Raw genomic sequence first — 25,570 nt, 5'->3', positions numbered from 1 at the left:
TATCTACTAAGAAAACATGTTGACAAACACATTTAAGTTACTCGGCTGAAGTTCCTCATCTTTTTGCCCACGGTATAAGCTACCCAACTACATAATATATATGTACTGTAATGTAGCTTAATTTTGACATAGTCCCTGGCCCGATTTTCAGTTATTAAAATCATTTGCACTTGAAAAAGTTTCTAAAAACATAACATCACTTACTCTGATCCTTTTAAGCCAGTCAATCTCATTGTTCAGCAGAACTTCTGCATTGGGGATGTTGATGTTGCTGTTGTAGGCGTAGTTCAATAGGTGCCTTAATAAAGTGAAGTAATCACCAGCATGCTTCGCCCGCTCTCTGGCAGTGCTCTGTGGCAAATTAAACAGAAGATAATTGTAGTCTTCTGAAATACATATAATAAAGCTTAAACATCTAGTGTCTTTTTTTGTTTTTAAGATCCAAGGTTTATCTACTACTATTGGTGTATTTTTGGCATTCACATAGTAGATTAGTAAATAATGGCCTCTACATCTTATTGGTTAACATTGATGTATATAGTTATGAATTAGGAGGTATGAAACAAAATTTGATAATTTGAGAACTTTCCAAGTACATTCTCCGTTACTTGGTAAAATATATAATAAAGGTGTTTGGTAAGAAGTGGGAAAAACAGTAATACATGGATCGCAGTTTGTAATGAACAAGCATGGTCTTCAACAGATGGGTACACACCAAGTTGGCAATTTAACAAAATCATCTATCATTCCCCTCCACCACTGGTGCATATCTAAAATGTTTTTAATATTATATGTCTGCATCTGACATTTTGGTTTGGTTTAAGAGAATGTGTACATCTACAGGCTGTAGTTAAAATGTGGAATTCATTACCCATGGAGACTGTGATGGCAGATAAAATAGATTTGTTCAAAAAAAGGTTGGACATCTTTTTAGAAAGGAAAGGTATGCAGGGATATACCAAATAAGGAAACATGGGAAGAATGTTGATCCAGGGAATAATCCGAATGCCAATTCTTGGAGTCATGAAGGAATTTATTTTTCCCCTTATGAGGTATCATTGGATGATATGACACTGGGTTTTTTTGTTTGCCTTCCTCTGGATCAATAAGCAAGAATACATATAGGATATAGTATCTGTTGTCTAAATGTAGCATAGGTTGAACTTAATGGACCTACGTCTTTTTTCAACCTCATCTACTATGTAACTATGTATTTGGGCTAATGGCAGTTAACCAAAATAGCTTGCAAAAAGACATGCAACTTAATTTATTAAACCTGAATTGACAAAAATACTAAAGTCTCTTATTTTGATTTGACCAAGGAGTCCACTTCTTGATTGTAATTTATGGTGTATCCAGGCTCAGTGTCCTTTATCCCAAAAACTTAAAGGTAGAAGAGAGTATGTTTTAAGAGGCTTTTCCTCTAATATATAAAATGTTTTCTTGCCTTCTGGAGAAATGTAATCCAAATAACGGAAAGAACACAAGAAGGTAATGTAAACACAAAAGAGCTTTACCCCCAATACTGTAAACAGCAGAGTAATGAAGAAGATCAGAGGCCTATGTCCCATGCAACATCTTGTAGCCATAAGAAAGAATTGTTCCTGCGCCATTTGCCGCACAAGTCTGAAATGGTAAAAAGCATTAAATATGCTTAGCATTAAAATACTATAAAATATACAAATCGGAATTATGACACTAGGAACAGAATGACGCAATCATCTCAGAACTGGCCGGTGTGTCTTCCATGCACCAATATGTCATAGGAATTTACATTTCATATACAGTATGTGGTCTTAGCCAGGTAAAATTCTACCACCAGATTAAAAGGTACACTTAATTAGTACAGCAAAACTGGACCGTAACCATCACACCATGCAAATTGCAGGTCACTCTGGCCATATTAATGTATACACTTATTCTAGTACAACAGAAAGAGTATATGTTGCATACTGCAAGGCAGGACGTCACTTGGTAATAAGATACCAAACAGTCAATTAATTCAAATGATTAATATGGAGCACAGAAAAGACATTTGAATTTAAAGCTAAATATGCAGCGTTTATTGGGATAAGAAAAAAGAAGTTTGTAACAAAGCTATCATTTAAAATACACATAATGCAGAATAAAGGCCAATTGCTCAACAAGGAAATCTACACAAAATTGCACATTTGGTCCAGTTTCAATTAAGTTCAGCCATTTGCTGAACTTGTAACAAAGAGGCGACAACTCTGATTCAGCATTAATGATGGTTCTTAGTAACCAAAATAAGAGGAAGGTGACGGAAACATTTCATACAGCACGGATTTGCAGTTTGTATGAAGTAAATTTATGGTGTGCTCTAAATTAGAGGTGCGCACAAACTTTGGGGGGGACGCGAAATTCGCTGCGGGGAGCGCGAGGTTTACAGAGACTCTGCATGCTTCCCGAAGGCATTTAAATTAATGCCGGGGGAGCTGCAAGGCCTCTGTGAACTTCTCCTTATCTTGGTTCAGACGCTCCTGGTGACGTGTCGCCATGGCAAAGTGACGTAATGATGCCAGGACGCCAGAATCAAGGAAAGCAGGCGGGGTGTGGGGTGTGCAAGGAGAGGGGGACAGCCGGCAGGGGGGGGGCCGCAGGGAAAAAAGAAATAAATATTGCGCTCCCCTGCTCTAAATGAGTGCAGTCACATTTATTATAGCCAATGTTATAACAGTTATAACAGAAGTACTCAGAAGTTATAAGTCTAGCACTGAAAAATTGTGGCCCTAGCATCTTAATATTTATTATCATTTTATTTATTTTGAGGCACTAATGTAACAATTTCCTCCCCCCCCACCCCCCTCCATTTAATCTTCCAAGGCTTTTTGTGCCTATATAAATACTGCACCTCCCAAATTTTATAAAAATGATTGCTTATTACGGATTTTTTTTTCTGGGTAAGAGCTTCACAAAACGACACTGATATTTTCTCTTTACATTTAATTCTTCCGTTTTGTGACTATGGGAATAACCAAGTCAATTAAAGAACTTACTTGCTCTGACAATGTAAAAGCAAGTCAATGATGAAAGTCTGCCATGCTTTCTCTTTACTAAGTGCCTCCAGTGCGGTTGGGATCAAAGCAAAACATAGGGTCATGGCCTCCAGTGCTTCACAGCAAACTTGCTCATCTTCTGGGTCTGGTTCATTCCCTGCATTTGTCTGCAAAATGTAGGTCAGTGATACAATATCAATCAAACATCAATATACAGCTACTATTTATAAAAACAAATTGTACTTCTCACAAAAACAGGGGCCCAGCTCTAATTTTAAAATATATATGATGCTGGAGGCAGGGAATGTGAAGCTTTATAACTACTTTAGATGCTATCCAAATAACAATGTATTGTCTCATCCCATTCTAATACTTCAAGTCATCCAAAATTAGCAACCTGCCTACAGTCACCTAAAATTTAGCATTTTGTTTATTATTGTGAAGGGGAGAAATACATTTTAAATGTCACTGTGTGCTTTACCTGGAAGAGGGCATTTATTGTATGTATGATTTAAAAAAAAAAACAAAAAACGATTTGTGAATGAGTTATGTACATCAACGCAAGCCATTGCAGGACACAACTTTGGGTAGCAGATCGTTCACTCGCCATGGACAATTTTTTGAGACACACACACACACACGTATATAGGTACAGTAAATACAGGGATATCTTTTTTATTTGGTCTAACAATTGATATTATAAGACAAGCTTTCAAGAGTTCTCCGTTATTACTCAGGACAAGTATATAGGTATATACATGAATGTGTCTCTCGAAAAATCATCAAGGACGATTGAACGATCTGCTTATGGATAAATATGTGCCAAGTATAAGAGTGAACGCACCTTGCGAATAGCACAAATGCATTTTCTTTTCTTACCTTTTCATAAATTTTACTTATTTCCTCATTGGCGGAAAATACCAGCTGGACTGATCCACATCCAGATGCCCAGATGATTTTTTGTATTGCTCTAATGACACATATGTCAGGGATGTATTTAGAAGCCTATAATAGTCCAACAAAAGATGAAGATTTAGTTACACCAGCGGTACGCAAACTTGGGGGCTGTAAACCTTAATTACCGTTGTTCAGCCGGTATCAAATGACGCCGCGGGGTCGTGTGACGTTGCGTTGCTATGGCAACGTGACGCCATAATGCCCCAATGCTGGTAACCAAGGTAAGGAGGTGGAAGGGAGGGGGGCGAACAGAGAGAACAGCCGGCAGGGGGGCGCAGGGGGAAAAGATAGCGCAGCCCTGAGTTACACAATAATCTCTCCTTGTGGTTTGACCAACTCTGTCACACTTAGAAAGACCACAATGTTCCCACGATGCAACGTTTTCAATGGGATGGACTAACTGGTAAGAAAAACGATATTTACCTCATCAGATATTTGCTGTGCAAGGCGTATTGCTACATTTCTCAACATACATTCGGAAGTTGGATTGGGAATGTTCTGTAGGGCATTTTGTAGCACCACTGCCTGATCATGGGTAGCCTGCAAGAACAAAAAACAGAAAGCTTTATTTAACGGTCCAGATCGTAGCATTTAATAAATTGTACAACTAGCATCAAATAACTTCCGGACATAACTATATATTGCTCAATTTACTTGAACACTAGCTTGTATACAGCAACTTTATTTTGTAACACTTTGTACTTTCAATTAGCAATCAAACGGAAGGCTAATAGTAAGGGAAATTGGCTAACAGTGAGGGGAAAAAATGCGTGGTACAGACGCTATCCTAAATCTGGAGAAATAGATTAAAGTATCTAATAGGGTGTGAGGTTTCTCAGCTCATAAGAGAATGGGCAGACTAGCTGACTCAAGTACTTCTCATTTGTGGTCAATTTCTATTTTTCTGTGTTACTACGTCATTTAGACATCTAAAACTTAACCATGAAGAAAAAAGGGACTGTGTCATGTACCATGCAAAATGGTTGATGTTACCTTTCTCTGATGAGTTACAAATAATGTTCTACAAAATCTCATTCCATTTATCTGCTAGATTATATATTATCTATAACAAATTGAAATAGCCCTTACATCAGGGGTGAGCAAACTTTTTATGCCGAGCCCCCCTTTTTATCCATGAAATTTCTCGGGCCCCCCTGCCTGATGTAATCAAAATCCCATGAAAAAAAAACCCTTTATTAAACGGTATACAATGTAAATACAAATATGTCTAAGGCCGCGCGTATAGTGCCCGCGACGTCACCCGTCGCCGCTAGCGAAAGTTGTATTTCGCTTTGCGGAGGCGGCGTGGGCGACCAGGCCATTGGTTGGTTCAGGGGCTGTCACATGAGGCGACAGCCCCTTAGAAATCAAATATTGCCGGCTTCAAAAAATCACGTTGCCATGGCACGCTTACTATAAGCGCACGAGGCGGCGGCGACAATGCATTTGTTTTCGGGCGACGTCGCGTCGCCGGCACTATAAGCGCAGCCTAAATACTTACATACTTCAACAGCTCGCTCTTGCAAAATTAGGCTGCGTCCACGCTGCCGCTGAGAGCGGTGACATCACCAACTCTCCAAGCATGAGCACAGGGTGTCCTGCATAATTTTGCAAGCACGAGCGGGGAAGTGTTTACACTTTTTTTTATTATTTCTGTACATTCATAGTATGATTGATATAGTGGCAGCCGACCCTCTCACATGAAGAGGATCGCAGCTAGGCAGGTTGCCAGCGGAGGAGAGCAGGACCACAGCGCTATTGTAGGCAGACACCGGAGGGAGGGGCGTTTGACATCACAGCGCTGGGGCGTGCTCCTCCGCGTACCTCCGAATCACGTGGCCCCACCTGCACTATTCTATTTGGCCGCCCGCGCGCGCACATCTTTTTCGCCTGCACAACCAGGTTTTTTTTTTGCACGCGCCCCGCCTAAATAATCTTGCGCCTGGGGCGTCCCCCCCTCAGTTTGTGCAACGCTGCATTCAATCACAACACCCACAACCAACACACACACTCAATCACAACACACACACACACAACACACACTCAAATCACAACCAACACAGCACACACTCAATCACTACACACACACAGTCACAACCAACACTCACATAATCACCACCAACACACACAACACTCAATCCCAACACCCACAGACAACCAACAGGCACAGCGCACACACACACACACACACACACACATCCACACATATATACACACAAACACACAAACACACACACACACACACACACATCCACACACACACACACACAACAATCCATATATATATATACACACAAACACACACACACACACACATTCACATACTTTATATATACACACACACATACACATACATATATAGATACACACACACACACATATATACACACACACACACATACATATACACACACACATATACATACAAAACACATACACACACATACATATACACACACATTTCTACATATACACACACATTTCTACATATATATACACACACACACACACACACACACACACGGTGGGTGGAGGGAGTAACTAAACCTGCTCCGGTCCCCCCATGTGCTGCTGAAAACGGCCGGGTAAAAGACAGGAGGAGGAGAAGGGCTTGTCTGTGTGCAGGGAAGGCCCCGCCCCCTCTGCAAGGCCCAGCCCTCTCTGCAAGACACAGCAGAGAACTGGAAGCAGCCTCTGCACGGAGCTTCTGGCACAGCTCTGCCCGCCCCCAGGTTTCCCCGCACGCAGCCTGCGCCCCCCCTACATAATCTTGCGCCCCCCCAAGGGGGCGCGCCCCCCAGTTTGCGCACCACTGCCTTACATGAACAATTGTACTTATTTATTGGAATTAATGCTTTCCCTTTTCTTCTGGTCTGCTGAATTCTTGCAGATCAGCTACTTATATTTATCCTTTTGACCAACTATGGCGAAATGATTACATTGCAAACACAGAACAAAACCAATTTACCTGAATATGAGTATTGACAGTCTACTCACCAAAAGACATAAGCTAAAGACGGCAAAAACCCTCTACAGAATGTCTCCCATGAAATATTTTTTTTTTAAAGTGCTTATACTTGGTTTTATAAAGGTGTCAAGAAGCTACATGTAACCTATTAAACATGCCACTGTGCTAGTATCACTTAAGCCCTCAGCCAATTTACATGCAGACTAAAAGGTAGGAACTGGACTCCAGAGCGAACTTGTGATTGCTTCTATTAACCTTGTAAAAACAATAAAAATAATACTTTTCTCAGCAGTCTTTTTCGCTCAGGTGAAGGAAACCTGCAAGTGATAGTAAAACGTTTTTTCGGTGCACTAAAAATACCTAAAGGGTAGACAATGTCAACCCTTAAAAGTACCCCTTACCGGTGAAACCGGATTCGTGCCTTCTACTACGGGCTGGCAAGCTTCTGCAACAGCACGAACGTGGCCATAGCCAATTGCGGTAAGTAGCAATTTGCCGACTTTCAGAGCGTTAAGGTAGGCACTTCTCCTGGTCTCCATGTCAGCGTTTGGCAGGAAGTTATTCCGAGTCAGCATGCTCAAAACAAGGGGTAAACCACCACTTTTCAGGAAGTTGTACTGGAAATCACTTGCATCTTCTCCAAGGGGTGCATTAGCAGGCATTAACAAGGCATAAACTACCTAGAGAAAACACACACATAAAAAAAACATGATATATGCAGCACTTGTCCAAAAAGCTTCATGGATAATAGTACTGGTAATATGTAAAGGAATACGCTCGTACACACGAGAATCTTCTTGGAGAACAGATGCAAAACCACCATGGTCTAGGAAACCACGGGTGAACTGTACATAAAAAATTATTATTCAACAGCTATGTCTATTCAGAATAGTTGTTACTTGTTGTACTGATGTAACAGGCTTCATTGTTCCTTCTGGTGGAATATGTTGTGACTTTCTATGTTATCTCTGCCATTGAATTCTATGGAAACTGATATTCTGAGTTATAATGTATGTATATCTATATATATAGCGCCATCCATGTACAAAGAGCTTTACAGCAGTAATACACGTGACCGAATAGGAGACATAATAGGAATAAGTGCTGCAGACAAAAGTAAACATTAGGAAAAGGAGTCTCTGCCCTGAAGAAGAGCTTACCATCTAATTGGCAAGTAGGAAGAACTTAGAGACAGCAGGGCGTCTGGAAGGTGTTATGGTAAATGCATATGAGATGTATAGTATCAGCCAACAGAACCACCCAAATGCTTCATTAGAGGTGCGTGTTTCAAGATAGGCCTTACAGGTGGAGAGAGAGAGATATTGCTAGTCGGATATTGAGGGGAAGGGCATTCCAGATGTGTGGGGCAGTGAATGAGAAAGGTTTTAGGCGAGTGAAGACTTTGATAAAAAAAAAAAGGGTAGCCAGAAGACACCCTAGAGTAGAACGCGAGCAGGTATAGAATTAAAAATTAGGGCAGAGATGTAATGTAATATATGTTGTGTTATCACTAGGAACAAGGAGACTGGCTGCATTTATATATGTATGGTCCAGTAAAATAAAATATGAACACCAACATCCATATGCTGTATGTCAAAGTAAAGATGTAGTAGTAGCATGCAGTGGAGTTACAATAAAAATGTATCTTAGAAAATGTATTATTACATTGTTATCACATAATAATTCATCCTATCTTTTACATGGCTACTACATAATAATTCAGCACATGGAACATGAGCCCCAAGGTGAAATGAATAGAAAAACTGGGTACTGCTGGGAGTAGCTTGCAGTCTGCATGCTCATTTTGTCTCTTATTACAAATCATTTATAAAGCGCCAGCATATTCCATACCTCACTGCAGTGTGGTGTACAGACAAGAACTATAAAATGACAAAATTTACATTGATACAGTAAGGAAGGCAACCCCCTCCCCTGCTCAATGAAGCTTACTTGCTCTCAGTCTTAGTCACCGTTTTAAACAAAGTCTTTCTGCAGCTGTTTCTTAAATGGGGTTTGGGAGACATTAAACAGAAAAAGGGGACAATAAGTAGGATAAAGCTACTGTATTTTAGGGGACATACATGTTTTTAGGTAGACGACACAACTGCATATTCCTCCTTTTTAGGAGACAAGCAGCACTTCCTACAGAAGATGGCATGTTTCCGCAGAATATTTATCAAAATGTATGGCTGAGGCAAAGTCAAAAAGTCCGTAGTCACTAAAACAGACTTTATAGCACATCCCAAGCCCAATTTAAGTGAATGTTCAGGGCCTTAGGGTGCGCTATATGGCTTGGCACGCTTTAGGAAGTATGAACCAAAGACTGGATCATACAAGTTTTTCCCTCTCCATAAAAATAATAATCACCAACCTCTGTAAGATATAGTACTTGTGAAGCAGAAGGACCAAAGAAAAGTGAATCTAGGGATGAACTAAGACTACTTTCTCCAAGTTTCGCGTGATCTAAACAAATCGCTCGGAGTTTTTCCACGATAGTGTTGTCTGTAATAAAGCAAAACAAGCGATTAGGCAAACTAAATTTCATGTCTAAGGAAACCGTCATCTCTGAAAAGCAATAAATACAAGGGGGTGCTTCATGCTCCACATGCCTGACTATTTTTATTCTTACAAAGAATTATACATAGAGCTTTACAATAAAAATGCAAGAGGCATTGCATTTAGGTAAATACTAGAAAAAAAATATATGTAAATAGCTCATAGTATATGTACCATACACAAACTTTTTCATATAAAGAACACTAACCCCCATTGAATAGATGATTTTTTTTTTAATACCAACTAATGGTAACCAACAATGCAATGAATGTACTAGTACTTGAACAAAAATAAATAAATAAAAAGACTGTCAAGAAAAAAAACAAATGAGAAGAAAATAGTAGAGAAAGGTAACTGGTTAAATGGGCAGTTCAAAGTTATGATAAAAAGAATATCAACTCAAAATGTTTTTCAAGAAAAGTAATCGAATACCTACCAGAACGTCTGTATAGGCGACGATTGCCCCAATAATCAATGCCCTCTCTGTTTCTGTTTGGAATATTAAAACCTCGACAGATGCCACAAAGCAACTTTTCAGCCACTCACCTCAGAGTGACCAGTAAGTTGCATTCTGAGTGGCAGCAAGGATGCCACCCAGGGCACCACCCAGGGCTTCAATGTTCCCTACAAAAAGGAGCAGGCATTGATTAGCAGTACAATCTTCACCTATATATAAGTTGAGGTACAGTACAAGCATTTTTCCTGCGGGTAGGTTTAGCTGCCCCTTTTACTTTTCTTAATGTGCATAATCTTCTTTCACCACGTAGGTGACTTGTTCATCATTAGCAGACAAGTGAGAACAGGAGCATAATGAATGATGAAGTTTTCAGTAACACAGAAGGGGCTCACGGGCATTCAAAGCAGCAATCCCACCAAACATGATTATTTTTAACCTTATCTGAATCAGGGGGTTTCTTCGAGCCGAATTGTGATCCTTCGACCTTTGGGCATCACCCAGTTTCCCGTCTGGACACAAAAACCCTACAAATATGTGTCCGTGGGGTCACGAATCCCAAGTTGTAAAACCATCACCCGATGATTTTGCAACTCTATTGGTCACTAGAGCAATCCCTGGTCCAGCTGCCATTTTGTGTCCGGCAGGCAAATATTCACGCCTTGTACCAGTACCGGGCACATTATAATGTTCCGATATAATGTATATTCCACTAACGGCCTTCCTCGTTTGTCTGTGCTTGCGTTATTACCATTCAGCAAACGTTCCCAATACAACATACAAGGAATAATAAACACCTACTAGCTTGCAGTCAATGAAAAGGAACTGATGGTTATAGAATTACTGATTTACATTACAGGAATAAATCAAAACCAAGCACTACAAGAGGGTTTGCATGTGTCTCCATGAACAGATGCCATGCAGCCACTGTAAATCCGTGCTCCACACTTTGTGTTTTAAACACGGAATTGAGTTCTTTGGTCACAACGCAATATTTATGGGATTGAGCAATATAATCAGAATGAGCTTATTGCACAAATGAACAGCTGCCCAAGTTGGAGCTCTCAGAAAGGGTACCTGAACACAGAGATTGGTTTTACTTTTCTAGGGTGAAAAGTTCTTAACAGAGTTATAAGCAGTAAAACAAAATAGATCTTCAAAGTGCCTTTCTATGAACTTATGGTCCGATCTGAGTTTTTTCTTGGTTTAAAACGGCAAAGTGCAGTAATACTACCTATATTGGAGAAGCAGAGAGAGGTTGAAGATTGTGGTACTTTTTAACGGACTAACATGTTTGCTTTACACTGGTACATTTGTATCTAAGCTTTTAAGATCTCACACGTTTATTTCATCTATTGAACCCTACAGTAACCCTGAAAATGATTTTTTAGATATTGAAGGTTTGTGGACAGCTGGGTTAAAACAATCACTTTGGTTGCAAAAGGTACAAGGCAAAGAAACGTATTTTGTTTGTATTTCTTTTTCTTCTCAAATATTTAACCCTATTTGGAAAATCTAGGCGTTTCCACTCATTTTCATACTCCCAGTAAGAAAAATATGTTAGATGAGGAAAACACAGGGCCCTATCCTATGTTACGATGGATATGTTCGGATATGGAAATCCTGTGATCCAATGAGCACTCATTCACTGCATGTAATAGAGACTACGTGACGATCATCAGTGATTTATTGCAATCTTACCTGGTGGCATAAGTTTCATGAGGACCCTTGCTCCATCACGAAGAGGTGGCATATTTAGGTTGCTGCCCAAGTCTGCAACTTGCCAAAGAAAGGATATATATCTATGATGTAATGACATTATCTGAAAAAAGAAAAAAAAATTAGGTGTGGAAATTTTTTTTTTTTTATAAGCACTACTATATTCCAAACCGAAATGTAAGCAAGTCATGTAGAATTTGTACGTATTCTTAAATGCTTTGTATAACTCAATGTGCAGAATATCTTCTGAAACCACACATAACGCTTTCCTCCACTCCAATCCATACTCTTCCACCCCCCTACATGGATCTAATTGTATTCTTTTCACAGGTATGTCCCTTGATGTGCAAGTCCTGTGTAAAAGATTTACTATGTGACCTTAAGCATTGAAAAAAGTTAGTATGTTTGAATTTCAAAAGTGGTTTATTTATTTATTTTCCCCCTCTTAACTCAGTGCTGTTAATTGACCAACTGGAACAAGCTGATTGATTGGGGAGGGGGAGGGTCATGTGACTGTTTTAGATGTATAAAACCAACACCTTTCCTGCAATTTGCAGGAACTGCAATTGGCATTAGACAGTGAGGCATTTAAAGTGAGCTTTTTAAGTGATATAGTTGGACAATAGTTTGACTAGAGGTGACTGGGGACTGCATCTTTCTGCAAACTTTTTGACTCACGACAACAAACGGTAAGCTACTCAGATCACACTATGATCCCATTCTTGCTAACCTGCATAATTTAACCACCCACCCCTTTAAAACTTCTTTCACTGCAGCCTCTCCCAAAACTGACCGCACAAAACACTGAAACCCTGAACTGACTAGCATTGCAATGCACCAAAACATTTGACAAGGAACAGGCACACCACTGCTGTTTAGTCTGCACACACTCACTTTGTTCACAACAGCTCCTTGCAGCACTGCCTACCTCTGGCAAAATGAACCTGCTCTGTATCTTAACATTTTTTTTTCTCCTGGCCTCATGGAGATTTTACTCTCTCTATACACTACAAACTCCTCCATCCTGGCCCACACCCAACATCACCATACACCCTGGACTATTGAAAAGCCTTGCACTATCTACTGAATGTTGGTGGAGAACTCTCAAAACCAGCACACCAACCACTGCTCACTCTAATGGCAAACACCACAAATTTACAACTTCCAAATAACTACCCAAATTCCAACTCGTACTGTTACTCTCCTTAGCAGGTGATATTGAACCTAACCCAGGTCTTCCCATTTCAGCTCTGTCCCATGCCCCTTAGAATTCCACATTTAAATTCCAAAAAGGCCTATCTGTCGCCCATATAAATATCCGGAGCCTGCTGCCCAAACTGGCCGAACTAAGAGCATGGTGCCTTATGCACAAACCCAAAGCCATCATTCTTACAGAAACATGGCTATCCCTTAAAACCCCTGATGCAAATATCGCCATTCAGGGATACTCCATTTTTAGGAGAGATAGGTCAAAGAGAGGAGGAGGGGTATTATTTTATATTGCAGACACCTTACAATTTACACTGTTAAATTGCCCATCAAGCCCACCCTCCTTTGCAATTCTAGTTGGCAAAATCTGCCTCCCCTTTTCTAAGCCCATCTTGCTTGCTGGCATCTACCGCCCCCCTAAAGCCCCTCTACAATCCCTGACTGATATCACCCAATTTCTTGGCTCCATTTCCTCTCTGAATGAGAAGAGCAAGCTGCTAGTTCTTGGGGATTTCAACTTCAATTGGCTTGACCCTAAAAACCACAAAATCCAAATACAACTCAAGTCACTTAACCTATCGCAACTCATTTCCCAACCCACACGGATAAACCTGAAATCGCATAACCATTCCTTGCTAGACTGGATTCTCTCCTCAAACCCCAGCAGAATCCAATCCTCTGGCATCCTTCCTGACATTTTCAGTGACCATGCAATAGTGTACTGTGTAAGGAAAATTAAACCGCCCCATTCAAGCCCTAAAGTTCTCCTCACTAGAACATTTAAAAACTTTAACCCACAACAGTTTGTGGATGACCTTACCAACTGCCCATAGCACAGAATCGATTTAATTCCCGACCCTGATTCTGCGCTCGACTATTTCCAATCGGAGTTCTTAAAACTCTGCGATACCCATGCTCCACTACGCAAAATAAGGGTACGTGGGGGCCCACCTTCCATGGATTACAACTGACCTTATTGCACTCTACCAGCTCAGGCATACCTTGTGGAAAAGCTACAAAGTAACTGGCACTACCAAGGAACTCAATCACTACAGATGCATGCGGAACATGTGCACAAGGCAAACAATGCATGCAAAAGCACAATATTACTCTGACAATCTCCACCAAAATACATCAAACCCAGCTAACTTCTGGAAGGTTATCAACAATATATTCCAGCCTCCTAACCATCAACAACCAAGTAATATCACTAAGGGGGATATTACTCTGACAAACCCCTGACATTGCAAATGCATTCAATGATTACTTTGTGGGGTGTGCCACGAACTTATTAGCAAAACGCAGCCCAAACCACAAACCTGAATCTCAACCTGGGAGTACCCCTATAGTCCCACCCCCTCCCAACACTGCCCACAATTTTCAATTTGGCCTAGTATCTGAAGAGGAGATTATACAAGCGCTCCTCAAACTAAAACTAAGCAGCCAATGTGGACCTGACTTACTACAATCTAGGTTCCTACGACTTGGTGCCCCAGCCATTGCCAAACCAATTGCGTCCATAGTCAACTCTATCCTGTCTGCAGGCCATATCCCTAAGACATGGAAAACTGCCAGAGTTGTCCCAATCTTCAAAAGTGGGGACAAAAACACTGTCTCAAACTACAGGCCAATCTCACTTCTCCCAATTCTATCCAAAGTCATGGAAAAATGTGTCCACTCCCAACTAAGCGATTTCTATACCAAGACAAATTTCCATAGCCAATTCCAATCTGGGTTTCGTCCCAAACACTCCACCGTAACTACCCTGCTAAAAGTTTGCAATGAAATCCAGTGTGGAATGGAACGGGGACAACTCACTGGTGCAGTATTCCTAGATTTTGCAAAGGCTTTTGACACAGTTGACCATGCTATCCTGCTTAACAAACTCCAGAGCTCTGGAATAGGGAAGCATGCTTTAAACTGGTTTCAGTCCTACCTATCAGGAAGATCCCAACATGTGTCCATCTCAGGCTCTAACTCCAACCCCCCGGATATCACCTGTGGTGTCCCGCAAGGCTCTGTTCTGGGGCCCCTACTCTTCTCAGTGTTCATTAATGATCTTTCCACAGCTTGTAAGGAAGCCTCAATACACATGTATGCAGATGACACAATCCTATATACACACAGCCATAGCCTCTCTGACCTTCAACACATACTTCAGTCTCACTTTTTGAGACTCGTAAAATTGATTTCCCAAAACAAACTGTTTTTCAACACGGACAAGACTGTAACAATGGTGTTTGGGACCAAGACTAAATTTTTAAAGCTTCCAGTGACTGAGCTGATTCGTACCAACGCTAACACCACCCTAACCCGTCACTAGTTTTAAATACCTGGGCTTATGGTTTGACTCCCACTTAACATTCGGGATGCACATTGATACCCTGACAACCAAGACGTATGCCAAACTAGGGGTACTTTACAGGAACAAATCCTCCCTAAGTCTCCTGGTCAGAAAGCGTATCGCACAGCAGATGCTAATGCCAATTATTGACTATGGAGACATAGTATATGGCTCAGCACCTCAAACCCACCTTGGCAAACTTGACACCCTCTACAATTCAATTTGTCGTTTTGTTCTCCAATGCAACTACAACACACATCACTGCGATATGCTCAAAGAACTAGATTGGTCATCACTAGAGTCTAGGCGCAAAGTTCACCTTTCCTGTCTTACCTTTAAATTCTTCATGGGCAAGCTACCCAGCTATCTCAACAAGCTCCTCACCCCTACCACTTGCAGTACTTATCTGAGATCTGACTCCAAAAGACTGTTCATGGTCCCAAGGCTCAACAAAGTATCCGGACGTTCCTCCTTCTCCTACCATGCACCCCAAAACTGGAACAACCTACCAGAGAATCTCACATCCACCACCAGTTTAAGTTCTTTCAAAACTAATGCTGTCACACATTTTAATCTGGTCTGTAACTGTTTCATACGCCATAATATATATTTTCTTTAACTATGCACGCAATGTCTTGTATATAATGTATACCCTGTTCATTTATGTAACTGTATTTGTAACCATGTATTATTTGTTTTACTCTGTGCCCAGGACATACTTGAAAACGAGAGGTAACTCTCAATGTATTACTTCCAGGTAAAATATTTTATAAATAAATAAATACTATCCCCACGCCTCAAATGTATGAGGTATCCATCCAAAACACCAGTAACACAGTCTGTGCACATATTGTGACCCAGTTACTAAGTACAAAAGGACCCCCCTCCCCCCGCCCACCTCAACCCCTCACCCACCAAGGTTGGAAATAATGAAAGTTCTTAAAATTTAAGGACAAAAAATATCTATGTTTTTGTTGAAATGTTATTACTGTTCAAAATTGCAGATGCAATACACAATTATGCAGGGTTCTCTACCCCCTCAGATGGTGTACCCCATGTGCCCGCCCACCATGTCACTACGGTGGCCAAGGCTTACACGCTAGGGCCATCATTGGGCCCAATCCTACTTTCTCCAATTCTTTCTTCTTTTCTGTCTCCCGCACTCCCCTCCCTAAGGACCCCCCCAGACAACAAGCTAACGAAACAAACACACTTAGGGTTCCAAAATTCTGAGTCAAGCCAAGACCCCCACCTTGGGAAAGTGGAAGGTCCCCCCTCTCTGAATGTCCAAAAAAGAAACATGTAAAATCAAAACATCAATAAAGGTAGTATCTCTGAATGTTAAGGGTCTGAATTCAATCAGGAAAAGGAAATTAGCATTGCAAGATTTAAAAAAACAAAAAGCAGATATAGTGCTCATACAAAAAAAAACATTTTAATACTCCCACACCTCCACATTTCGAAACATGTTCCCCCAAGCATACAATTAATCATTTGAGTAAAAAAAGAGGCGTAGCTATTCTAATTAACAATAACGTTCTTTTAGCCCCTCAAAAAGTAGTTTCGGACCCAGAGGGGAGATACCTAATTCTTCAGGGCTCTTTATCAGGAACCCCAGTATCCTTAATTAATATATATGCTCCCAACGAAAACCAAAAAGCCTTTCTGACCAAGGTGTTGGAATCATTGAACCATGAACTTTCTCACCCCTAATAATAGCGGGTGATATGAACTTGGTAAACACCCCGGAACAGGATAAATCCTCCGCTCCAGGCTCCACACACACACTCCACCCAAGTTCAAAAATCTGCAAAACAATTTAGAGACCTGATAAAAGACTTTTCTCTGGTGGATACCTAGAGGGCACAACACCAGGGTCAGCGGGACTATACTTTTGTTCTCAGCACCACACCAGACCTACTCAAGGAGTGATTATTTTCTGGGTACCAAAAATATTCTTCAGGTATCATCCCAGTCAAATATAGGCCCAATAACTTGTCAGACCACGACCCTGTCGACTTGACCCTCGCCTCTGCCCTTTGTTAAAAACAATCCATACAAATGGAAATTAAATGATTCCTTATTAAATTTACCAGAAATAGTGAGCACAATTAAACTATCGGACTACTTTTCAATAAATAAGGGCTCGGTTTCAGCTCCCGCAATGTTGTGGGAAGCCCACAAAGCATCAATAAGAGGAGACTTCATTTCTATAGCCTCATATAGAAAAAAACAAGCTGAAACAATATAAAGAAATCACGAACAAAAGTATTAAAATTAGAACATAAAAATTTTCCCTCAAAAAAACTTTATACAATTTTAGAAAAATCAAGAATGGAGCTCAAACATCTCCAACTTGAAAAGGTAGAGAGAGCGTTGAGTTGGACTAATCAACGCTACTACGATAAGGGCAATAAAGCTGACAAGTTGCTAGCCAACAAAGAGGTCAGAGTTAAATCCCAGATCTCGTCAATTCGATCCAAAATCTGAACAAATCTTATACAGGCATACCCCGGTTTAAGGACACTCACTTTAAGTACACTCGCGAGTAAGGACATATCGCCCAATAGGCAAACAGCAGCTTGCGCATGCGCCTGTCAGCACGTCCTGAACAGCAATACCAGCACCCTACCTGTACCGAAGCTGTGCGCAAGCGGGGAGACTATAGAGCCTGTTACAAATGCGTTATTTACATCAGTTATGCACGTATGTGATGATTGCAGTACAGTACATGCATCAATAAGTGGGAAAAAGGTAGTGCTTCACTTTAAGTACATTTTCGCTTTACATACATGCTCCGGTCCCATTGCGTACGTTAATGTGGGGTATGCCTGTATGATGAAACAAAAATAGCACAAGAATTCTCAAATTTTTAATCCAAGCTCTAGAAGTTAGAATCCCCAAAAGCAAGCCAAACAAATGCTGAGGCAATCTTGCAATAGTTAAAACAATGTATTCTCCCCACACTCTCGAAGGAGGACGTAAAGTCACTGAATAAGAAAATCTCAGATAGAGCTATCAGAAGCGAAAAAAACGTTAAAGGTTGCTAAGACACCAGGCCGAGACGGTTTTACCAACCTATACTACAAGAAATTTCAGGCGATCTTATCCCTGTATATCTTAGAAACTTTCAACTCCTTTTTGGTGGGGGATCCAATATCAATTTCCATGTCTATGGCCAACATAGCCATCATCCATAAGGAGGGGAGAGACCCACTCCAATGTGGAAATTACAGAACGATATCATTACTTAATACAGATTTAAAACTCTATAGCAAAATTCTGGCAAATAGACTGAACCCAATGCTTCCAAAGCTAATACATATTGATCAAGTGGGCTTTGTCTCGGGCAAACAGGCCTCGGACAATACCCGCAATACCAATCATTATAGACTATGTGCACCTTTTCGATACAAAAGCGATACTATTAAGCTTAGTTAGACGCTGGAAAGGCATTTGATAGAATAAAATGGTTATTTCTGGATCAGACCATGTTAAAATTTGGATTTAAGGGCCCATTCCTGGAGGGCGTCAGAGCCCTTTATCAGAATGCCACAGCGTACGTCAAACTTCCAGGGGGAAATTTGGACCCAATAATGATCACAAACGGGACTAGACAGGAATGCCCTTGTCGCCGCCACTCTTTGCAATATCAATTGAACCATTAGCGGCCACAATCAGAGATAATGTCAATGTCCAGGGAATCCTCATTGACGGAATAAATAAGATCTCATTATTTGCAGACAATGTTATATTATCCCTAGCTACGCCACAGATGTACCTCCCAAATCTCTAGCTCCTATTAGATCAATTTGGCAAAGTCTCAGGCTACAAAATCAATAACGATAAATCCGAGGCCCTCTATTTAACACTCCCAGCTCCGGAACTAAAATTGCTACAATCACATTTTAAACTATAAATGGAGCTCTGCCCACATTAAATACCTGGGAATTAAAATAGCGAGCTCATATGAATCCCTGTATCAATGCAACTACCCTCCCCTCTTTGAGAAAATTAGAAAGGATCTCCAGAAATTGAATAAATTCCAAATATCTTGGATGGGAAGAATAATTTCCGCCAAAATGAACATCCTACCAAGATTACTATACTACTTCCAACCGCTCCCAATAACTATACCTCAGTCTGAGCGGAAAAACATACAAAGCCAAGTACTCCAATTAATATGGAGAGACAAGCGACCGAGAGTTGCTAGATCAGTAATGCTAGCCTCAAAAACAAGGGGAGGACTTGGAGTCCCGGATATTATTAAATATTACCAAGCAGCGCAATTAAAACAAGTAGTGATCCAACAACCTGCTGCTGGCTAGCAATTGAATCATTCTACGCAAAACCACTATCCCTCGCAGTGGCTCTGTGGTCCCACAGGTCCAGGGAGACACAAGTAGGAAAGTTTGACCTAGGATCAATGAGGTGCACTTGGAACATATGGGCCAAAAATAAAGTAAAATATGCATTACGGACTTTCCCATCACTGCTAACTCCGATCTTCAACAACCCGGACTTCCCTCCGGGATGCTCCCAAGGGCAATTTACCCAATTTCTAAATTTAGATATTAAATTTGCAGCGGATTTGGTGGAAAAGGGTAGGGTTCTATCCTACCAGGATATCCAAAAAATATATATAAATCGCAAGATTTTAACCTCTTTAAATACCTTCAAATCAGACATTTTCTTTCGTCAATTTCTCAGAACGGGAGTTTTCCTAACCTATCAAAATTTGAAAAGTATTGCAAAAAAAGCACCTACCAGAGAGGATTGATATCGGGTATATACATGGGGATAGAATCTAGAATCGTCAGTAAATATACCAAACCATAACTACATGCGTAAATGGGCCGAAGACCTTCATGTGGAAATAGAAAGGAACGAGTGGGAGGATATCTGGGAGTCGGCAGTCAAAATCTAAATTTGCACAAAAATAAAAGAAAACATCTACAAAATTCTATTTTAGCGGTATCTAACTCCTAGTAGGCTTTGCCAGATCTTCCCTGGAACACCAGATATATGTTGGAGGGGGTGTGGTTCTAGGGGAGATATGGCTCACATATGGTGGACATGCCCAGCGGTGCAGAATTTTTGGGTCATGATCCAGAGTATAATCCTGGAGGTCACGGCACTAAGGGTCCTCCTGGACCCGCTGATCTTTGTGCTGCCCAAACCAATAGGGGATATTCCCTCTCCCATGAAGAAATATCTTTCATCCTAACCGCGGCGAGATGCTCCATTGCTGTGGCTTGGAGAGAAATTAACACGCCATCCAAAGAAACAGTGTACAAAAGGATAAACAAAGTCAAGTACATGGAAAAGTTGACGGCCCAACTAAACCAAACTGCTGAGTGGTTCTATAGAATATGGGAGCCTTGGCTCCAAAGGTAGGACAATAAAAGGAGGCAAGGCCCCAGGCCCACTCTATTAAGTTCCCCTCTCAACCCACGTTTCCCCAATCCTCCCCCCCCCCTTCCATCCCCCCTGATATTCCATTCTTTCTTCTTGTCTTCTCTATCCACTTTGTAATCACACCAGACTACAGTTTAGTAGATCAATAATAAGTCACAAAGTGAATAATATGAAAACAACCAATAGATCAGGAAATACTCAATTCATATATTGATTTTATATCTTAAATATGAACATTGATGTTATACCAATATTTCCTGTACATGTTGTATCAGCTTCACTCTGACTCACCCTTTGTAAAGTATAATTTATGTATGTCTCAAAAACGGCAATAAAAAAAGATTGAAACGAAATGGAGTCGAAGAGCACTCTGTATTTGGTTTAGTCCCAATAAACTACATTTATTGTAGTTGGAATAAAAGTGAAAGCACAGATGTCAACTTTCCTATCAATTAAAAGCCACAATACCGCCAGGAGCCTATAGATGTTTAACTCATGTTAGTATCATGCCCTTAACCCCTTAACGCCTTATTTATTTTACATCATCAGATGAAAAAGTAATTGAATGGTATGATGCGAATTTGTATCATTCGTATATACAGTCTATAAAGGAGTAACCCAAGCGTTTATTTATTTATTTTACATAGGATTGAAGGAGGGGGGTCTGCGGAGCTGAACTACATTAATTTCAGCTCTGAGGACTCCCTGCGTCCCGAGATACTGGCACCCCCAACGAAGGTCTTTATCTCGACAAAGTTTAAAGCTCCTGCATCACCTGGGCCAATAGGAAGCCGCACCTGACGTCGCGGCTTCCTATTAACCCGCAGGGCACTGGAGATTTGATATATATGATATATGGGGTTATCATTTTATCACGCATATACCTGCAGTCCTTGAATATACGGCTCAAGGGGCTTTTAGTTACAAAGTGCCTCCACTAGTATTACCCTTACGGAAAAGCAGCACTCAGTGTGCAGATGACTGGGGTTTTACCCACCAGCCACTCACTATTCTACATAACAGGTAGTCACACACATATCGCTGCATTGTTTGCCTAGATGTATTAATATTAAGAACACTTTGAGGGTCCACACTCTACACTAGTCCTCCCTGGAGACTAGTTTAGACGCTTTCCAGACAATTATCACAACCCCATGTAACTAGCCAAATAGCCAAACCAAGACCACAATATACCTTATTGCACTAGGTGGGCAAAGCATGCACTAATACCCTATTGTGGGCTATGTACCTTCTACCATATTGTGCATACTGTGTCTCCCTCTCTTGGTTGGTTCTAAACAGCGTTAGGGGTATTACCACTACCAGTGTGTATCTCAAGTGTTATCTTCATAGCCTGACTATTAGGAAGTACAGGGTTACACATTGGCTCCTTATCATAGGTAGCTACATAGATTGAATAAATCCTCGCATTTATTGCACAGGATTATTAAAACATATAAAGATAGTGACTAGATAGTGGTCCCACTACGGCCCCTTCCTATATCTATAGGCAGCTATACAAATATAGCACAAGATCCTGAATATCAATCAAGGATCTCCATATGTACTATCAACTTAACTACTTAGAGTTATGTTATTAATGATACAGTCACGTACTGTCTGGTATACATTTTATTTTTAACCCCCCTTTTTTTATTCATTGATTATTAATAAAGTATTTTAACGAAATCATTATACATATAGCAGTGATAGAGTGCTTGAATACTAGGTTTCCTTTTCTTTAGTATACATCCTGTTCCTACCTAGTGAGCACCTCACCATGGTTCAATAGTACAGCTGTGCGGGTGTGTATGTGTATCCATTAAAAACTGTATACTGTATATTTTATACTTTTTATTTTGATTTTGCACAATTTAACAATCCTATGTTAAAAATAAAAGATTGCCCAGAAAATTGCGTGCTTGGATTTCCGCTTTAATTGGCTCAATCAAAATGGAGGGGAAAAAAATGCTGTAATGATTACAAAATGGAACTAATTGGAATCAAAGACGTTTTTAATGGTGTCCATTTGCTAAAATGTCTCCCCCGCAATAGGTTGGAAGAATAGAAAACTAAAGGAGTAATTAATGTGTAAGTCAGGATGCAAAATGTACAATTGGCAATTTTTTCCCATAGAGCTTTAAAAACAGCCCTCTGTTAAGCTCTTCCCACTTTTGATGGGGGGTTTCTGAACAAAGGTAACTTGGCATGTATGAATGAGGAGTTCCTATAACTGGAAATTTAGTGTATCAAGAGAAATACAACCATTTAAAAAGAGGTCTACTTCCAGCAACTGTATCTTCAGACTGTCTTCAGTGTAATTAGAAACAGCCACAGTGTAAATAAAAATGCAAAATAAGATTTGTTCGTTAGAAGCTTTACATGTTGGGCTCATGTGTTTACAAAATCTGTTTAAAAAAAACACACAAAAAAAAAAAAAAAAAAAAACAACACAAAGTTTACGAACCACTCCAGGCAAGCAGCTTTCAACCTCTGGGTTTGGACCATCACTGAAGTGATTTCCATGATTGCCTGGAGAGCCAGTTGAGGAGTCTGAAGAACTGTCAGGGCTTGAAGGCATATTTGAACTTATCTGCGTAAGCTTCGCTGTAATTAGCTGAAACGAAAACATATATACAATAAATTGCACTATAAAAAAGTCTATTACAGTGTATAGTAATATGGTAGCTCAATGTACATGGTGTAAAAGTAATTAAAAGATCAATTACATTTTTAACAAAAGTGTATTATTTGAAAATATGGCATGAAGGATTACCAAAGTACATTAGAAAAGGGCTCCCTTCTCATTGGTCAAAATCAATGCCCTTCAGTCACCATATGCTAGTTAGCAATTATTACATTTAAGAAAATGTGAGGTTCCTAAATGTGCATTAAATCAAGCTCACAAACAGCATCTGGTTTAATGCCACTAAACGATGCCACGGACAGAAAACCTAAAATGGTGGTCTTCACTGTGTCTTAAGTAAAAAATGTAGTAAAAGCAGATTTTACTTTTAAACACAACAAAAATATGTAGAGATGTAGAAACGCAATTACATTTTCTAATAGAAATCAGAATGTTATGGTCATCTTGATTATTGTATATGGTATAAAAAGATGTAAGTTTATACAAAATAACACTATTCTACAGCAACAGCAGGATAGGAAGGCTAGAAGACCACTTGAAACACTAGGACCCAAATGCAATATCATGTGACGCTTGCTCTCCATGACAGGGAAGCCTCCAAGTGCCATTTAAGTGAGTGGGACGTAGAAGCTTCCTAGCCTCGGAGAGTGGCTTCACTGCATACTGAATAAGGCCCTAAATGAGAAGACCAATGGAAAAGGTTGCACATTTCTAAAAAAGTTGAAGACCACTAAATGAAACTAAATACAAAGGATATATACTCAAGTGTTATTTTATTGTGATCGCAATAGTTAAAAATAGAGCGAATATAAAAGGAGGAATTGCTGCCTCAATGTACAACATGCTAAATTAAAAAGCAAAAATATTTGTGTGTATAAATCTACACTTGACAACTTTAAGCTGAAGATACACAAACAATATGGAGGTGTACTTACAGTTTTATCTTTTAGGTTTAATTGGCCAATTAATTTTCTGTCTTCAGAAGGATCTACCAGTTCACCACCGATAAAGAGTTCAACTTTTGTATGTGCACTATTGGCTTTGATGCGATTAAGAATACAACGCCGAACAGAGCCTATTGTGTCATTTGTGTGAGACCATATATCCAAATCTTCCACTTGCCGGCCCTGATTTGGAAATCGCACCACCAATGTGATGTGCTTGCCCCGAAAAGCCCTAAGTATATAGACAAACAAAAATTACATATTGGCTGAAGAAGTGGCTCCGTGAGTAAAGGCACAGTGACATTGATGTAGGGGACTCTGGTTCAGATCCCAGTGTCCGCGTGGGCAAGTATCTCCATGACACCAAACCAATTGTAAGCTTCATCGAGCAGGGACTGTGTCTGTAAAAAACATTCTATGCACGTTGCTGTGTACTGCATGCTATATAGTAATTGTAAAGAGCTTTAAGTTCATTTGGGAGAAAAGCGCAATATAAAATAAAGTAACTTATTTTTTACATTATAGTACAAAAGCACAAAACAATACAACTTGTCAGTGTTAATCAACACAGTGTTTTTGAACCCTCTTCTAATCTAGAGGAAACCAATCAATCAGACCATGCTCTGAGGATAACAAAACAATACTCTAATTGCATTCACAGATTTGGTAATTCCTCAGTCATTCTCAAAATCCATATTTTGAAGGAGAGTATTGGGTGCAATCGAAATGCAGGTTAAGGATGCTCCACTTCTTTTTGCGTCATTAGGGGCAGCGCCGTGACCACAAGATTGCTTTTTCGAAGTGATCATGTGGTTGCAATACCGTTAATTTCAGTGGCGTTGTGATGCTACCAGCAAAGGGGGTAAAAGACCATTCTGTGTATATGCACATCCTCACCAAGTAGACCATGAAAGTACACAGAGCGTATAAACAAAAATAAACTCACACGGTGAATAAAATCAAAATGAACAGAAATTATTTATACAAACCTTGACATTGGAAGAATCGTTCGCTCTTCATGGTAGTCACTATCACATTCATTTATATATTCTTTCAGGACAGTCAATACTCTAACCATTCGTATTGCTTCTTGCCTCGCACAATTAATACTGTCTTTATCACCATCCAGTACACATAAAGTGTCATATGAGGCCTTCAAACGATCAAAGCAAGACTGAATAAAGTCTTCATGTATCTCCACCTACAGCAAAATCAAACAGACAGTAAGATACTGATGCATTCAGCTACTAGAGTGCTTTAAATACATTTAACAGAAACAATATCCGTGTCAGACGTCTTCATAAAATGCAGGGACATGTCATTTATCGTAGAAAGGC

The 25,570-nt window shown here is 40.1% G+C and overlaps 1 protein-coding gene across 5 annotated transcripts in view; it reads right to left on the bottom strand.

Annotated features, from left to right (window-relative positions):
• Window positions 1-25,570, bottom strand: part of USP9X (ubiquitin specific peptidase 9 X-linked) — a 187,437-nt gene that overhangs the window by 49,803 nt on the left and 112,064 nt on the right. For all 5 annotated transcript variants that reach the window (XM_075589698.1, XM_075589696.1, XM_075589700.1 and 2 more), the window contains 11 exons: window positions 25,223-25,434; window positions 24,225-24,465; window positions 23,110-23,259; window positions 11,654-11,774; window positions 9,314-9,444; window positions 7,344-7,622; window positions 4,398-4,514; window positions 3,897-4,022; window positions 3,018-3,184; window positions 1,518-1,626; window positions 205-351 (listed from right to left, as the gene is read on the bottom strand). In XM_075589698.1, coding sequence (XP_075445813.1) covers window positions 205-351; window positions 1,518-1,626; window positions 3,018-3,184; window positions 3,897-4,022; window positions 4,398-4,514; window positions 7,344-7,622; window positions 9,314-9,444; window positions 11,654-11,774; window positions 23,110-23,259; window positions 24,225-24,465; window positions 25,223-25,434 — 1,800 coding nt within the window. The remainder of the gene's footprint in view (window positions 1-204; window positions 352-1,517; window positions 1,627-3,017; window positions 3,185-3,896; window positions 4,023-4,397; window positions 4,515-7,343; window positions 7,623-9,313; window positions 9,445-11,653; window positions 11,775-23,109; window positions 23,260-24,224; window positions 24,466-25,222; window positions 25,435-25,570) is intronic.

This window comes from Ascaphus truei, chromosome 3 (assembly GCF_040206685.1).
Source record: "Ascaphus truei isolate aAscTru1 chromosome 3, aAscTru1.hap1, whole genome shotgun sequence".
Classification (NCBI taxonomy): domain Eukaryota; kingdom Metazoa; phylum Chordata; class Amphibia; order Anura; family Ascaphidae; genus Ascaphus; species Ascaphus truei.
The sequence above is the reverse complement of the archived record's forward strand: the minus strand, read 5'-3'. Positions and strand labels throughout refer to the sequence as shown.